At 38.3% G+C, this 18,578-nt stretch overlaps 1 protein-coding gene across 5 annotated transcripts in view; it reads left to right on the plus strand.

The window, feature by feature from the left end:
- The window catches only part of DNAJC5 (DnaJ heat shock protein family (Hsp40) member C5), a 54,232-nt gene that overhangs the window by 27,820 nt on the left and 7,834 nt on the right, over positions 1-18,578 (plus strand). For 4 of the 5 annotated variants that reach the window (XM_032766285.2, XM_032766287.2, XM_075072198.1 and 1 more), the window contains 3 exons: positions 12,808-12,925; positions 15,512-15,725; positions 18,035-18,206. In XM_032766285.2, coding sequence (XP_032622176.1) covers positions 12,819-12,925; positions 15,512-15,725; positions 18,035-18,206 — 493 coding nt within the window. In that variant the 5' untranslated portion in view covers positions 12,808-12,818. Of the gene's footprint in view, positions 1-9,682; positions 9,779-12,807; positions 12,926-15,511; positions 15,726-18,034; positions 18,207-18,578 lie in introns of those variants that run through there. The other variant, XM_075072199.1, reaches the window with a different exon arrangement.

An 18,578-nucleotide genomic window follows, 5' to 3' on the forward strand; every position in this document is an offset into this window, starting at 1 on the left:
ACTGAAAGGGTGAATTTCCAGCTGTCTGTCTGTCTTTCACCTCTGAGGAGAGGATTTTTTTAAATCATTTTAGCTTAGGATGACAAGGTAGGTTTCAGCTGGGACTGAGAGCATTTGGATTCTATCAAAGAGCATAACTAAATTGGTTGGAGCATATGTCAGCAGGGCCTCAATGCTGAAGATTTCCAGCGAAATGACTGCTATTTGCATTACCCACACACTACGTTACTTGTATAGTGTTCTTGCTGATTTGTAATAATAGTAATTTTGACAATAGCTCTTCCATAAATAAAATTACGTCGGGCTTCTCTTTCCCAGTAGGGATATCTGTGGTAATACAAAGAATTATTTTGATTTGATTTTGTAGCAATTCTAGTCTTCCACAGTTTTTGAAGTCAAAAATGTTGTTCGAAGCTTGTCCACAACTTGCACAGCCTCTTCCAGGCACGGCATCACTTCTCAGGTCCTTGACTCTTACGATCAGTTGTGAGTAATTCTTGAGGGTAATGATTCCAGCATTTCCTTTGATAGAGCAGACAGTGTTTTGGAGATGATTTAATTTAGTACTGTGTGACTACATCACAAAGCTGTAATTTTTCTGTGGCCTTCAAAATGAGAGCTGTTACTTGATACAGAGCAGGATGATGGCTTTGGTGTTTCCTGAGAAGCTAGGATGTTTACTTTGAAGTTCTGTTTACAAAATTTAAAGACTATCTAAAATGAACGGCAGAAATCCAGATTTTAACAAAAAATCAAGGTGCATACAGACACCTACTTCTAATAATTTATTATTTATTTGTATTACTGGAGTGCCTAGGTGTCCTAATCATGTACCAGGACCCCATTGTTCTGTGTTTGTATAGCACCTGGCACAGAGACAGTCTCTGTCCCAAGGAGCTTACAGTCTAAATGCATCTGTGTCTAGAAGATTGCAGTCTTTTGTGTCTGATGTGGATCTTGCCACCATAATTCACACATTTGAAAACAGTCAACGTGGTTTTTGTAAAGGGAAATCATGCCTCACCAATCTACTAGAATTCTTTGAGGGGGTCAACAAGCATGTGGACAAGGGGGATCCAGTGGATATAGTGTATTTAGATTTTCAGAAAGCCTTTGACAAGGTCCCTCACCTTGGCTCTTAAGCAAGAGCCTCACACAAGGCTCTTAAGCAAAGTAAGCAGTCATGGGATAAGAGAGACAGTCCTCTCATGAATTGGTAACTGTTTAAAAGATAGGAAACAAAGGGTAGGAATAAATGGCTAGTTTTCAGACTGGAGAGAGATAAATAGTGGTGTTCCTTAGGGGTCTGTACTGGGCCCAGTCCTATTCAACATATTGGTAAAAGATCTTGAAAAAGGAGTAAACAGTGAGGTGGCAAAATTTGCATATGATACAAAACTACTCGAGATAGTTAAGTCCCAGGCAGACAGTGAAGAGCTACAAAATATTCATAGATTCTAGGACTGGAAGGGACCTCGAGAGGTCATCAAGTCCAATCCCCTGCCCTCATGGCAGGACCAAATACTGTCTAGATCATCCCCAACTATACATATAAAATGATGGGGTCTAAATTAGCTGTTACCACTCAAGAAAGAGATCTTGGAGTCATTGTGGATAGTTCTCTGAAAACATCCACTCATGTGCAGCAGCAGTCAAAAAAGTGAACAGAATGTTGGGAATCATTAAGAAAGGGATAGATAATAAGACAGAAAAAATCATATTGCCCTATATAAATCCATGGTATGTCCACATCTTGAATACTGTGTGCAGATGTGGTCGCCCCATCTCAAAAAAGATATATTGGAATTGGAAAAGTTCAGAAAGGGCAACAAAAATATTAGGGGTATGGAATGGCTGCCATATGAGGAGAGATTAATAAGACTGGGACTTTTCAGCTTGGAAAAGAGACGACTAAGGCGGGATATGGTAGAGGTCTATAAAATCATGCCTATTGTGGAGAAAGTAAATAAGGAAGTGTTTATGCCTTCTCATAACACAAGAACTAGGGGTCACCAAATGAAATTAATAGCAGCAGGTTTAAAACAAACAAAAGGAAGTATTTTTTTTCACACAATGTACACTCAGCCTGTGGAACTCCTTGCCAAAGGATGTTGTGAAGGCCATGACTATAACAGGGTGCAAAAAAGAGCTAGATAAATTCATAGAGGATAGGTCTATCAATGGCTATTAGCCAGGATGGGCAGGGATGGTGTCCCTAGCCCAGGGGTCTTAAGCCAGCCCTCAAGCTCCCACTGGGGAGTACGGTCTGGGACTTGCCTCACTCCAGCCGGGGAGCAGGGTTGGGGGGAGCTCCATGCTGCTTCCAGAAGCAGCGGCATGGTCCCACTCCAGCAGCTACATGTAGGGGCAATCAGGGGGCTCTGCTCTGCATGCTTACCCCTACCCCAAGCGCTGACCCTGCAGCTTCCATTGGCCGGGAGCTGCAGCCAATGGGAGCTGCAGAGGCAGCGCGTGTCAACTATCAGTTTCTGCAAAAGCAAACAAGACATCTTATCTTTTTGGAATTCTAGGTAGTGTTGGAAAAGTTTTTTTTTATTGATTTTTTCAGAAAGAAACGATAAAAAATACAAAAAGGTAAATGACTAACAACCAGTATATATTTCTAAATACTGCATGCTTCACAGGATTGGCAATAGATTTATACAATTACAACACTTTACAACTTGTCAAAACTACGGAAACAATTATGAACCTGGAACCCTGATGCATATTCTAAGGGACTGTTCATCAGTCAGCAGCTTTGAAAAGAGGTGAACATGAGAACTCTTTACATTACTTCTGCTGTGTAACAGATTTTTTGGTGGTAATATGGCCAGGTTTTAGCACAGCGCTAAAAGAATTCATACTAAGGTCCACTTACATTAGAAACATAGAATCACAGGACTGGAATGGACTTGGAGAAGTCATCTAATGCAGTCCCCTGCACTCATGGAAGAACTAAGTGTTATTTAAAGTCCATCCCTGACAGGTTTTTGTCTAACTTGCTCTTAAAAATCACCAGTGATGAGATTCCACAATCTCCCTAGGCAGTTTATTCTACCCTGACAGGAAATTTTTCCTAATGTCCAATTTAAACCACCTTTGCTTAAGCCCATTGCTTCTTGTCCTACCCTCAAAGGTTAACAAGATCATTTTTTCTCCCTCCTCCTTGTAATATCCTTTTATGTACTTGAAAACTGTTATCATGTTTCCCCCATCCTCCCTCAGTTGTCTTTTCTCTAGACTAAACAGTTTTTTCAGTCTTTCCTTATAGAAAACGTCTTGCTTATAACACTCCTGCTAATACATCTCAGAATGATGATCGCTTTTTTTGCAAGTGTTATACTCCTGACTCTCATTTAGCTTGTGATTCACTGTGACCCCCAGATCCCTTTGTGCAGCACTCCTTCCTAGGCAGTCATTTCCCATTTTGTGTGCAACTAATTGTTCTTTCTTAAGTGGAGTACTTTGCATTTGTCCTTATTGAATTTCATTCTGTTTACTTCAGACTATTTCTCCAGTTTGTCCAGAACATTTTGAATTTTAATCCTGTCCTCCAAAACACTTGCAACCCTGCCCAGCTTGGTATTGTATGCAAACCTTATAAGTGTACTTCCTATGCTATTATCTAAATCATAATCATTCTGCAGTAATCCAGTATCTGTCAAGGAAAGATTTGATTTGCATTAGTATGGTGGTTATTGGAGATGTTCATATATTCACAAATTTAATACATACATGCTGTCTGAATGTGATTCACTTTTGACTGAGCAGCTTACTCTCATGCATGCTATAGGAGAGACTCTGATATAGATCAAGTATTGCCAGGTGACTGGGCTTCAAAGGTGGTGATCATAGGTACCAAGATTTGGTATGCAAAGGGTAAAACTCAGTTTGATAGTGCAGAATCCAAGTCTAGAGTTGGATATATTAAAAGTATTGAGATGGATTAACTGTGTTAATGAGATCGGGCCTTTTAGGATTTGACAGTTGTGTAAACGTATAACTGACCTTTTGATTTGTATGTGAATTGTAAAAGTAGAACTGTTATATTTGCAAACATTTACCTTGCAGCAACAGTAGAGCTATTTCTGGTAGTCTGGATTCTAAACCAGAGGTACTAAATTTGTAAATTGCTTGGTTGGCACTTTAGGGAATTAATTCTAACAACACTGATTTGTTAGTGCTTTAAATTTGAAAAATTTAAATACAGTGAGAAACTTGATTTGCTTAGTTTTCTCCTCAGTTCCCCAATCTGCTGTATTGTGTGGGTCTTTTAGTGTGGGAATGGGTTTTAACAGAAAAGAAGAGATGTTCTGATGGCTCTTTGCTTTAAAAAAAGAATATTTGAGTCCCTGTAGGGATCCAACTAATCATCAGAGCATCAGTGAGGAATTGAAATGGCTGTTAAGATAAATTTATATTTGACATAATACACTTAAAAATATCTAGTTTCAGAGTAGCAGCCATGTTAGTCTGTATCCACAAAAAGAACAGGAGTACTTGTGGCACCTTAGAGACTAACAAATTTATTTGAGCATAAGCTTTCGTGGGCTACAGCCCACTTAATCGGATGCATAGAATGGAACATACAGAAAGAAGATATTTATACATATGGAGAACTTGAAAAGGTGAAAGCAGCCATACCAACTGTAAGAGGTCAATCAATTGAGATGAGCTATCAGCAGGAAGAAAAAAACTTTTGAAGTGATAATCGAGATGACCCATAGACGATGTGAGGATACTTAACATGGGGAAATAGATTCAGTTAGTGTAATGGCCCAGCCATTCCCAATCTCTGTTCAAACCTAAGTTAATTGTATCTAATTTGCCTATTAATTCAAGTTCAGCAGTGTCTCTTTGGAGTCTTTTGATTTTTTATTGTAAAATTGCCACCTTCAGGTCTGTCACTGAGTGGTTAAGAGAGGTTGAAGTGTTCTCCCACTGGTTTTTGAATGTTATGATTCTTGATGTCAGATTTGTATCCATTTATTCTTTTGTGTAGAGAGAGATGAAATATCTAACATAAACACACAATTTGTAATGAACAAACCCCCAGTGACAATGTGTTTAGCACAGCAAAAAAAACATAGGCATACTTGTCAGTAAGGTGACTAACACATGATGATGATCTTGGTATCTAGTGTGCAGATGGTTAAAAGTGATGCTGTTTAATCCAAGGGATTACCTGTCTTCGTAGGCTTCTGAGCAAAACCTCTTCAGGGAATTTTACCTGATTAGAATATGTAGCAGATGGCAGGTGAGTGTGTGGGGATGCCACACTTTTTAAAGATACAGAGCATCCCTTAATATTGTTAATGAGAATACTTGAAAGGGAAGATTTTGTAGAATAGACAATATTCTGGTGCCTTCAGTTTTACAGTGTATGGTAACCTACACTTGGGGGACTTATTTTAAAAAGTAAAACTCTTGCTGTGATGCCTGCAAAAGTCTTTGACCATGGTTAGGCTGCAAGTAAAAAGTTCAAACTACAGGAAACCACTCAGCTTATTCTTATACTGATGTGTGTTGGTTATGATTTCAGTTATACTTGTCTGTTTAATGGAAGCTTGTAAAGTTTGTGTTTCACCACTCTTACCTTTTTAATTAACTCTGAGTAGCCATCTGAATAAAGAACTTTGTTAATTGTAACTAGTAAATATTTTTATAATTGCAGTAATCAATCAGGTTACACTTTGTTGCTGACTTTACTCATACCTCATTTATAGGCCTGTGTGTTAATTGCATTTCAGTTTTGAAAAATAAATACAAGTAGCAGTCATTTACTCCAGGTTCTGAACTTTGTTAATTTTCAGATGCTTTAGTCATTTTCAACCCCAAACTTTTAAAGATGATAAACTATCATTCTACTTCTACACCCATATTTTTCTTTATTCTTTATTTATTTATAGGCAAGTCTATAAATAAACATGCATATGCTGGTTTCAAATTTGTTTCAACTTTATTAACCCTATCTCCAACCATGGAATGGTTACTAAATGTGATTTAGGTCAGTGTACATTTGTGACCTACGCTGGTGTGGGACCAGCTGTATAGATCTGTTCATATTGGTTACTGGTGAGTCCCACCACATATTTGGCTGCTGATACCACAATAATGGTTCAACCTGGTGTAGTAAGTTTTTTGTGCAAGTATACGCCCTTTCATTGTAAGTGGTGCAGCTTTGTCATGTGGATACTAGTAAAATTCAGCCATCCTACTTCATATACACAGAGAGGGTAGGTTACTAGATCCAGTAGTTCCCCACGATCATTCTCTGACAAGGTTTCACCTTGCTTGATTAGGGTCATACTGTGTTGAATACATGTAGCACTTTTTTTTTTAAATCATCTTTAGATTGCCAGTAAAGGTAAAAACCTACTTGATAGACCGTTCCTTCAAGAGCTAAATTAGTGTTTAAAATGTTAATGGGCCAAACCTCCTGAGGTACTCAGATCTAAATTCCACAGATCTCTGCGGGAAAGTTTGTAAAAGAAGTAATGGGACAGTGAGAGGTGATAAAGAAGTTTCACTTAAGATGAAAGTGCCCACTGATGAGTACACCACAAAAGAAACTAGATAAAAGGGGGAACTTGTAGAAAGGTGCAAGGAGAAGATATTCGTCCTCAGGTGAAAAGGGCAGGAGAATCCCTTACAGTCAGTGGGGTACTCGTCAGTATCATTAGCTAGCTACCAGATTGATAGATTCAGGACCAGCAACTCCGACCTTGGCAGTATGACTATTCTTAGGATATGTCTACACTGCAATTGGTGTGATTGCAGTTTGTGTAGGCATATCAGCGCTAGCTTTAACCTAGCTAATGTGGCTAAAAATAGCAGTGAAGATGCAGCAGCATGAGTGAGGAATGTGAGTACATACCTGGGGAATCAGGCAGACTTGTATAACCTGTGCCACGACTGCATCTTCACTGCTATTTTTAGCTTCGCTAGCTAGATTAAAGCTGGCATAGGTATACCTATGAGTTGCAATTATCTCTACTTGCGGTGTGCTAGAGGGGGCAGGGTAGGCTACAGCCAGGTTGGCTAGTGCCTGCAGATGGGGAGCAGCTGCACCAAAGGTCTCCTCTATGGCTGAACATGCCATATAACACACTCTTCCTGAAAGTTTCTCCTACTTTTCACTCAGCCTAAGATAATGCCCAAATAAACAAATCTGCTGTACTTTGTGCCCAAGCATTTAAGAATTTTCCTCACACATTGAGACCTTTGATGGTTTACCACTATCCTTTTTCAGAAAATTATGGGTTCTTTCCCTTCCCTGCACCCACATTTCACTCTTTTGTGTGTTTCTCTTGGATCCCAGTTTCTTAAAGGAAATATTTTAGGAATGGATGTGTTTTAGTCACTGAATATTGTCTATCAAGGAAGCTAGAAATCAATACATTCATTAATTTCTTAAAGCTGCTAATTATTAGAATAAAGGAAATTAAATATCAGGTTGCTGGTTTAGCAGAGAGGATCAACACAGAGAAATTGCCCTAAAAATAGTTTAATGAGGTGTAGGGCAAGTTTGAAAGACCAAATGGACAAGCGTAGTTAATCCTTGACACTGACATAAGCAGGCAGGGCCTAAAACCCCAAATGGCTTGTGGTCATTGACTGACAGATTAGTTCAGGTTATATATGTGCTTTAATTATGCTTGTGAATAGCATTTGAATTCTTACTGGAATACTGGTTTTGGATTAAATTTTCACATAAAACTTATCAGTTTGTAAATAGTTTGATACATTTTTATTATCAGCAAAATATATAGTATTGTTTATTTTGTATATTTTTTATCTTTCAGAAAACTATATAAGGAATGCTTATTGTAGATAGCAAGATTCTTAATATGATCTGTGATTTTCCATAATCTTTCCCTTTTATTTTTCATAAAAATAGCATATGCAGATATCCGAGCAAAACTAACGCATTTTTAACATCTAACTTTGTTTTCTCATGTGACGCATTTGTCTGAATAACACTTAAAAGAATTTCAGTGTTATCTTCAATTAATTCAAAGGTACTGCCAAAAAAGTACCCAGGAAATAATGAAGTAAGTAACTTCTTAAAGCTTATTTCATATAAAACTTATTGGTGACTTTTACAACTAATTACATCTTGAAAACATTAAGTCTTTGATTCTGTTCTCAGGCTTCCTGTCGCAGTGATGTTGCAGGAATCTTCTCTTGAGAGGTCTCTTCAGTTGTATAGAGAAACACTCATTCTTGTTCCAGTTTCTCTGGACCCAGCATCTGTAGCAGGGTAACAGCTGTATTACCATAGTGAGAGAACCTAAAAGATATTTAAAGAATTAAGAGAGGGAGAATGGCATTTATATCTATTTTTGGCAGAGTCCATGCTGCAGTCAAATAGTGTTGAACCACCTGTCTAGAAATCAGGGAAAGTTCTTCTGTCCCTGCCAGTCGGTCAATTATTCTCATGCTTCAGCATACCTATCTATTCGTAGCAGTAGATCTAGTGTTTTGTGAGGCAAATTAGCAAGAGTTCTTGCTAGGCAACACAAGACCGTCTGTATTTGTGCTGACTGATCAGATGAGAAATAGCAACTAGTATTTGGTGTCTGGTGTATCCCCAAAAAGTGGATTCTGTACATTCCTAATATACACTTGTAAAGTAATAATATGACTCCGTCCTTCTGTCTTTGTTCAACAGTACTGAATTTCAGATTTGCTGTACACAACGGCTTATAAGAGGGACTCTAATGGAGCTGTGCTGCCATTCCCCCCAGTGATACTCATGCATGACTCTTGTTAATATCAATAGTAGTTACATATGCAACAAGGGGAACCCTAAATATTTTAGCACTTGCTATGTGTGAGGCTTTTTGGTTTGCCATGTTATGATATCTGACCCAAGAAAGAAGCAGACCATAATTTTTGGCTTCAAAATACAGCTCTGGGGCTGCTGGATTTGTAGAGGGGAAAGTTAGTTATTTTTTCCTGGGGAAGAAGTATTTCAAAATTAAAATGTCTGCTCTGTTCACACCATTTTAAAAATTCTTTTATGTCTTCAGCCTTTCTAATGTGAAATGTCTAGATCAACAGTAAATCTTTGCTACCAGCATATTATGTACATTTATGTACAGGAGATGCATGGAAAGTGCACATTTGTTTCTTCTTCTGTAACTTGTGATTGTAATCCATGGAGGGGAAACTAAGTTGTATTGAAGTAGACTAACAGAAATTTGTAAATTAGATTAGTGAGGTTGAAATAAGAACTTGATGAGTGTTCAGAAGCAGCTTTATAGAGACATTCTGATAAAGACTAATTGCTTCAACACTCTTTTAGAAACATGTCTAAATGATACTAATTAAACAGTGAAACTGAAATTTAGATGTGGTTATCTTAACTAGCTATTACAGTATCCTGCTTCGTAGGTGGAAGAAACCAGCCACCTGAGCATTGTGGTTTTTTTCACCGCTACCATTACAATTTAAACCAGGATGGTTGTTCATTGCCCATCATTTTTGTTTGCCTTGTATCTTGATGGTGTATATGCAGATAAAGGAATTTGCAGAATTCTTGTGCATTTGTTTTAATTTTGCTGTCTCAAGTGTTTGTTCTCTCCATTGGACGCTGCAGCTGAGATACACAATGCCCTGGAGTGGAATAGAACATGATTTGAGGGTACTAAGAGATTCTCTGCTGTGGTGGCAGACTTGATGATTTTGCCTATGGGATGGAAATCCATCCAATCCTTTCTGTGGAATTGACCATGAAAACCAAGTGATGAAAGCTGCATCCTCTCAAAGGGTATTTGTTTTATATTGTCTTCTATGAGCTGAAATTACTCATTTCACTGTAGAAGGTAAAGGGTTTAACTGGAAGAGTGTGTGAGGCTTTAAATACCCATTTCAAAGGCCTATTTAATCTGGTGTGGATTAGTTGTAATGACATAATCCAAAAATAAATCTCTCTGTGCTCATCCTTGCTCCAGGGCTGCAGCTAAAGGATGTCAAAGGCTAATCTCCTAATGTTAAGGCTATGACATATTTGTCAATGGTTTGCCACAGCATAGAATTCCATTGGGGCTTTTCAGATTTGTATGTGGACCGAGAGGTTAAGTCAGGTTCAAATATTTTGATTCAACTAGAACAGGGATAGGCAACCTATGGCACGGGTGCCGAAGGTGGCACGCAAGCTGATTTTCAGTGGCACTCTCACTGCCCAGATCGTGGCCACCAGTCTGGGGGGGCTCTGCATTTTAATTTAATTTTAAATGAAGCTTCTTAAACATTTCAAAAACTTCATTTACTTTACATACAACAATAGTTTAGTTAGATATTATAGATTTATAGGAAGAGACCTTCTAAAAACATTAAAATGTATTACTGCCATACAAAACCATACAAGTGAATAAATGAAGACTCGACACACCACTTTTGGAAGGTTGCCGACCCCTGAACTAGAATATATATTACGTGGTTTGGCCCTTAAATGTAAGCCCTTAAAGGGGAGACCTATCTAATGGTCAGGCAAACTCTCTTCTTTCTCTCCTCCCCACTCCTTTCCAAAATCCTTCAAAGGAAATAGTAATAAAAAAATAATAAAAAAAAAAGCTACCCAACCACACCCCATATAATGGCCTGCTAATGTACATGAAGCATAAGGGGGTGTGAGATGGGGGGAACCTCAGTTGGACTAATTTATATTTCTTTACTTTTAAATGAGTCATCTAATGGGTAGTAGTATCCTCTGGTTGCCAAGAGATTAGTCAGTTGGACCTGCAGCACCCCTGTTTATCTCATTTCTGTGTTCCTATCAGTGTCTGATCACCTGAATTCTCCCATGCAACTGTCCCAACCTGAGGTTGCGTTAGCAATACCACTTGAGGAAGGGCGGTCCCTTTCCCAGTGAGTAGCTCCAATGCCATTACCAAAAATTTTTGAAGCACATGAAATAAGTGAATGTTAATTTTTTTCCAAGGGAGGTAAGAGATGGGAATACTGTAATACTTAAAACTAGCATTTGCATATTCAGTGTAATAAAATGAAAGAAGATATTTACTGTTTATCCATTCCAGGTTTATCGAAGTATGACATGCAGTGTAAGTACTAGCAAACAACTCCTCTATTTTCTAAAGTGGATTGGCTGAGCAGATTGGATAGGACCAGAGGAATGGCATCTTTCATTCAATAATCAGAGCCCTAGGTCACCTATCACTCAACCTCTTTGCTTTCATATTCAACATGAAGATTTCCCATTTCTTCTCTAGGTGAAGGAACTGCTGACCCCGTAGCCTCATATATGCTTTCTTGTCCGTGGCTAGAAGGATTGCTGTATCCTTTTGCCTTGCTTGCAATACTCCTTGGGGCAATTCAAAGAATAAAGGAAAAGGCAGAGTAATTCTAGTGGCCCCTGTTTGGTCAATAAACACCCTCCCTGGTTTTCAGATGTAACTGAGATGGCATCTTACTATCCGCTACTTCTCCCACACAGGAAGGATCTTCTATTGCAGGCAGCTAAAACAAAGATAGTCAGAGGATCTCAGATGAGCATTTTATCTTCTAGGAAAGGATTAACAAATAGGACATATTTGAGGACTTGGTTTAGATATAAGACCTGCTGTGAAGATTTCATGTAGAACTGACCAAGAAAAAGGCAAATAATGTATTGGAATTTCTGCAGAGAGGTCTTGCATTTGCTCTTGACATTTTCGGTTGCCATGCATTAGGCCAGAATTAATACCTGCTCTGCTGCAAGAAATCTTACTATTAAGTTTCTGATGTTTCAATAAACTGCTAATCCTTTGAGAATTTAATACATGAGCAACAGCTGTAAAAGCATCTTGAACTGATGGAGTTTGCAAGGGGATAGCCACTCCCATCTTGTCCTGATGAATCTGATTCTGCAATAGAAAACCACGAGATGAAAAAGTCTGTTGTGATCTCAGTGGAGAGGCCAGGGATTTAGTGAGCAGGGAAGAGATTGAACTACTCCCAGCTGTGTGTGTGGGTGATCAGGGTGAGGATTGACATACATTGTTGGAATGATGTGGTGAAGCTTACATTGCACTGTGCATGCTGTAGGTGACCAGAGGAATTTGTCTATTCAGGGCTGTCAATTTGACACCTTTCTTGAGTCTTTAAAGTTCATTTAACCAAGACAAGTAATTTATTATTTGTATTATCAGCACCTAGGCGCCCTCGTCGTGGACCAGGACTCCATTATGCTAGGCACAGTACAAACACAGAACAAAAAGCACACAAGCAGCCTAATTGTTGTCAGGTTTTTTATAGACATTGTGGAAAAGGAAAGTTTTTAAGAAGGGATTTGGAGGAGGATAATGAGGTAGTTTTATGAACATTTAATATATTTACATCAGCTGTTTACCTCAACTCGTTTCATGGTTCTGTAGCATCTGACTTGTTCCATTTCATTATCTGGACTATAAATGAATGTGTTTTAAGTAGAGTCTGAGTATATGTTCTATCATCGTGTTTATGCTGAGTCCCAGCTTCTATTTTTTCCCAGTTCCAGAAATATGTAGTGATTTTGATTTGCCTAAATTTATTCTGATAGTTTTAGTTATTTTCACTGACGCTGCAAAGCTGCAAGATCTGTGAAAGCAAGGTAAATAGTTTTGTTTGGAACTTTTAGCATCTCTTCAAAGCCCACTTATAGTTTTTTAAAGAAAAGATTAAAGTTCACATAACTCTAGTGGAGTTGACAGTTAATCATTTAATGAAGTCAGAGGTCTGGACTTTGTTTATACGCATCTTTGTTTTAGATGGGAATTTCAATAGCTCTGTCCTAATGCATGGGGGGTTTCTTCCGCTCAGGTTAGTTCAGCATGGCAGACCAGAGGCAACGTTCGCTGTCTACTTCTGGAGAATCATTGTACCATGTTCTAGGACTGGACAAGAATGCTACTTCCGATGATATTAAAAAGTCATACAGGTAAAGTTTCAAAAGTCTGGTCCCTGACACTTCACAGAGCATGTTTGCTAACCTTTTCAGATAGAATGTCATGTTCAGTGTGTTTATGTAGTCTGTGCTTGTATTTATCAATACTGCTTAGAAGAAACTATCTCTGCACTGAAAACATCTAGTTTCATTTTATGTCAACTGGGGTGAGACTATATAGAGTATTTCACATGAGCTGTTAGCAAATTTTGAAAATTCAGATACTGGAATTAAACTGTTTGCTTTTTTGATAATTGAATTCTTGCAGATAATTTCTTTCAGTATTTAATTTAATCATGTTAACAAATGTGTAGGCAAGTGTGTCAAAAATTAAACTCTTCGCCTAGAAGTTATGCAGTTTCTTGCCAGCCCAACAAGAAGCATAATTGTGTCCAGTCATGTCTAATTCCCTGAGCAAAGGAACATGCACTAAAGATACAAACGATGTACATTAACTTTTGTATCAGCAATGTATTTTAGTGTCTGTAAAAATCAGTTCACATTTTTTCACATTAAACTTGAAATACTGATTTTTTTTAAAATCCAGGTTTGACTTTTAACCTTAAACACACAATCCTGAAACAGCTTCACATTGTCCAATTTTTTAATTTTTTTTTTTTTGGAGCGGAGGGAGACATAGTACTGTTCTTGTGTTTAATTGCTAGTCATAAATACTGTGCTTCAGTTCAGTATGGTTATAGGTAACATGGCAGTGGCTTGAACATTACACTAGGGGTCAGTAGTAATCTTTGCTTGTGGATGCTCTTGAAAGAAAAGTTTTCCTTTTATTTTTGTCACTTTAATTTTGCCCTTTTGGGGGAAAAAATTACTTTTATGATACTAATATTTACATGAAAGTAAAGATGACTCACAAGTATTCAAAGATTACATAAAATGCTCTCAAAATTAATTGAAATTTGACACAGTAAAAGCTATTAGCCTAACACATGAAACAAGTTTTACCTTATTGGGAAAATGACAAACAGTTTTTCTTCAGCGTGATCACTTGGTTAGTTTCTGTAAGGAAAATGAAGCTGCTCGTGTAGTTTGTTTTACAGACTGTCCTCCTGTGACCACATGCTTCCTGTGCTGTTCATGTTTATAAATTTGAGACTTATTCCCTCATTTCATTTCTCTAGAAAAGCAGATCTTTCCCAACCCCACTACACAATGATGGTTTCACATGAATGATGGTGATGTAATCTGTATTAAACTGCAGAACATTGTGTAGTGGAGCCATCATCTCAGAACTGCTTCACCGTCCCATGAATTTATTATAGAATGTATATATAGGAAATGGAAAATATTAGCTTTATTTAACATAAAGATGCAGGAGTAAGTCTGTTTTATAGATTATTTGGAATCTGTGTTATAGCACAGTAGATATAAAATCTGTCTCTTTACTGGGACTATGGCATTACTGGCGAAACCGGGAAATAGCCCTCCAAGTAACATTTCCATTTCTAGGATCCAAGTTTCTAGGACATGCTCATCTTAGATGTGCACATGCATGTCAAGATTTGTGTACACACATGTTCCAACCCTCATTTTTCAGGTGCCCATCAAGGGGTTGCCACACCTAAGTCTAGCACATGCAAAAGTGTATACAGCCTGTGTTTCTGAAAATATGGCAACTAATTTAAGGTCCCATATGGCAAATTTCTATAGCAGGTTAAACAATCATTTCCCCCCACCACAAAAAAGGGCCAAGTATAGTTCGGTGGCATTACCCAGATTTGGTACCACAGAATTACAATGACTCAAAGTATGGAAGATTGGTTTCTCTTTTCATATCTATTAATAGGGTATTTTACCAGTTTTTCTTCAGAGATTCTTCTTATTCTCTTCTGAGTGTCTGAACTTTCAAATTTAAACACCATCCAAAGATCAAAAGAACCTTTTTGTTCCTGAATTCAGTGACCTCAACAGGCTATATAAACTTTCAGATCCATTGTAGCCATGTTGCTGAAAACTTAATGGAGTCTATAATGATTTTCTGATATCTGGTAACTGTGAAAGTTAATTCCTCCACAAGCACATCTTGAATTGAACAATAGGCTGTTTCAGCACAATGATTTGAGCACTGATCCCAAATAATTGTCAGTTCTATTTTTAGTTTACTAGATGTGGCAGCATTCTCAGATGTGGCCTTCAGGACCGTGTCATAGATTTGTTGTGCCTTCTATACTGTTATGTATGTCCCACTTCAGTTGGAGCATTGCTACTAAGAACTCCATGGTACAAATTGCTGGACCAGATGAGCAGAAAAGAAAGCTTCCACTGTCTTTATACTGAAGTTTCAATCTGAAACTCACCCTGTGAGCTCTGTTAGGCTAGTGGGATAGACCATATAGAAAGATTATGCTTTTGTTACCATCTAAAGGAGACTCAGTGGGGCAATGGAAAGGTAGAAGTGAAGTAAGTCATAATTCTGTAAATACTCCTGCCTGAGGCTGGAGAGCCTGTCAGCTTTGATGAGAGGAAAAATGGTCAGGTCAATCTACCCATTGCAGTAGGATGAATTGTGCAAAAAAAAAAAAAAAAAGGGCAGCTGAGAATTTTTCTCTTCCCACCCCACAGGAAACTTGCATTGAAATATCATCCTGATAAGAACCCAGATAATCCAGAGGCTGCAGATAAATTTAAAGAGATCAACAATGCACATGCAATATTGACTGATGCCACAAAACGAAACATATATGATAAGTATGGCTCCTTGGGCCTGTATGTAGCAGAGCAGTTTGGAGAGGAGAATGTGAACACATACTTCGTCCTATCCAGCTGGTGGGCAAAGGTGAGTGAAATAAAGATTTCTTTGCACTTATTTTGAACAGATGCTTAGCCGTTCAGTAGTTGCTGTACTACTGTGGTAACTGGATATTCATGGTATTTTATTTCATTTATTTGATATTTCTGGCACCTATCTAGACAGATTCCAACATTTAAAACACCATTAGAAAATCTGTTTTCATACCATACTTTGATCCATCAAATTTCCAGTTACAAATTCCCAGTTAATAGACTCTCCCACAAAAAACTGCACACCGTAGCTAGTCATTTAATAGAATCACACCTCAGTCACCCTCCAGTTTCCTTTGCCTGTGAACTCTCAACCTTCCTAAATGATTAAGAGAAAAGATAAGATTAGCAGTTTGCCTAGCAAGATTAACAAATCTGAGCTCTTGTAGACTGAGGGAAGCAAATTCAAAAGCTGAGGACCCCTGCATGGAAAATGCCCTCCCATTTGTGTTTAGGTCTCTAGCTTAGGCATCTGCATTGATTTTTAACTGTGACAACATGGTCAAGGAAAGAGAGGCAGTCCTTTTAAGCAGCCAGTTTCTGAAACGTTTTAAGTCTTAATAGATAACTTCCCAGAAATGTACTGTTCATCAGTATCTCTCTGTGTATTGATGGTGTGCGTTTCCTGAGTGCTGCTCAACTGCTAGGCAACAACATTCGCTCTATCTCTATCTTCCACAGGTTCTCAGTGTGCTACTGCAGGTAGTGCTTATCACATTAATCTGTCAAGTGACACAGGCACAAGTAACAGTAGCCAGTTCTGCATCATAGTGAAATTTAGATGGAAAAGATGTTTGTTTTTAGCAACAACTGCTACTAGATTTTACAGAAACATCCCTGGACCTAAAAAATTCCAAGATGGCAAAGGTGAGCCACAAATCAGAAACACACTCCCTTAAATAGGCAAGCTCACTAAGTATTTCCATCTTCTCCCATAACACCCACCATTGCTTCAGCCAGTTTGCCCTAATACACTATTGAATTTAATAGACAGTGGATTATTTATTCGGCTGCACCTAGCCAGTTCTGAAGTGATGGAAACAACAGAGCCGAATATTATTGTAGTCAGTAACACTGTAGCTCATGTGTCCTCCTGAAGTTTCTTAGTAGTCTCATATGCACATTGAACAGGAGATGTAATAAATATTATGTTGAGAGTTTCTGGGAATAAGCATTGCCAGTTCCTAAGAATCATTGTGTTTTACTTGATTCATGTTTATATTGCTGCACTCATATGCGTGCAAACCCTGATAAACAATTGTGAGATCTTTACCACTCAGGAATTTAGAGTGTTTAAAAGAAAATATGAGATGTGAGTTATGTATAATCTATAAATCACTCTTTTTTTTTTGGGTGGAGGAGAAGCATGTTTGTCATATGGAAATATATCATGATTAATTACATTTCTTAGGAGCCACTTGATTCTTAGTAGGAAATCTGAACTCTTCTTGCTCACTGTGCTTTAGTAGTGACATTGCTTACCATTCTGCATGGTTCATTAAGATTGTTTTCCAGTCTTGATGATTCAGGCATTGGGTATGTTTTCCTGCGTAGTTGACAACACCTTCATCTCCTGACTCCTTTGGGGTGAGAAAATAGTTTTATCACGGATGGATCAGTGACTGGATAATTGGCTGAAATAAAAGGAACCCTCCAGAATAGCAATGCAAAAGGAGTTGCATTTTACCATCATTGGGTGCCACTATGAACACCACAGGCACCTGGTGAGGGGCAAGAGAAGACGAACTCCTATTAGTATTTTGTGAGTGGTTCTTAGCCTTATGTATGCTTTAGGATGCAGCTGAAACAGTAGCTCAGTATAACCCAATTTCAGGAATTTCTTTGTTCAGGATGCAGTATTCTGCTGTAAATAACGTGAGATTCTTACCTTAAAGTAGTGTTGGTTTTGTCCCTTTGTATCCTGACCCTAGGCTCTCTTTGGGGAGTGAGTGGAGAGGAGAAGATTCCTTTCATAAGCTTTGCCTCTAGAGTGCTTTCTCCTCAGGTTACTCTTCCTGTATATCCAGTCCTCCTCAGCAGCCCAATATTCACACTAGACTAGAATGTTAATGACTATTTTCTTAATTAGGAAATAAAATATTGCATATTCATATTTGTTTGATTCTGTTCCAGTGATTAACTTTGTCCGAAGCAACTGGATCTCTGTTTAAATAATTAACCCATTTAAACTGACCTCTTCTACTGTAGTGAGCACTCTAGGTTAGGTAACATGAGCTATCCACTCGGTTAGAAGATGCAGCTTATGTGTTGTGTACATTCTTTCTCTTCCTCTCTTTTCTGCAGGCCCTGTTTGTGTTCTGTGGGCTCATCACAGGCTGCTACTGCTGTTGCTGTCTGTGTTGTTGCTGTAACTGTTGCTGTGGAAAGTGTAAACCTAAACCTCCTGAAGGCAGCGAGCAGGAATACTATGTCTCTCCAGAGGACTTGGAGGCACAATTACAGTCGGACGAAAGGGGTAAGTTTCATTAACAGCAGGTGAAGAGTAGGTCACTGGAGATGTGGTAGTTGAAATAATAATCCAGCCAGATTCTTGTGCTTACGTATAGTGGCTGTTTTACACCGAAAGCACATTAAATTAAATGTCAGAGCAGCTTTGCAAATTGCCTCAGGCTTGTGGGAAGAAGGATGCTTCCCCAGATAAGCATGTCCAGTATGATCAATCAGTCATAGAATCTGAGCTTGCGTTTTAAAATTGTTTATATCAGTGCAAACCTTGCGTTCTGTTCATGTGAACTATATAAACTTATTTCTTTGAGGCAAGAAAATGATTTTGAGTTAAAAGGAAACAGCCTGAGTTGGATATCATGATTTAGCTCACTTAGTCTGG

The sequence above is a fragment of the Chelonoidis abingdonii genome, chromosome 14, assembly GCF_003597395.2.
Source record: "Chelonoidis abingdonii isolate Lonesome George chromosome 14, CheloAbing_2.0, whole genome shotgun sequence".
NCBI lineage: Eukaryota > Metazoa > Chordata > Testudines > Testudinidae > Chelonoidis > Chelonoidis abingdonii.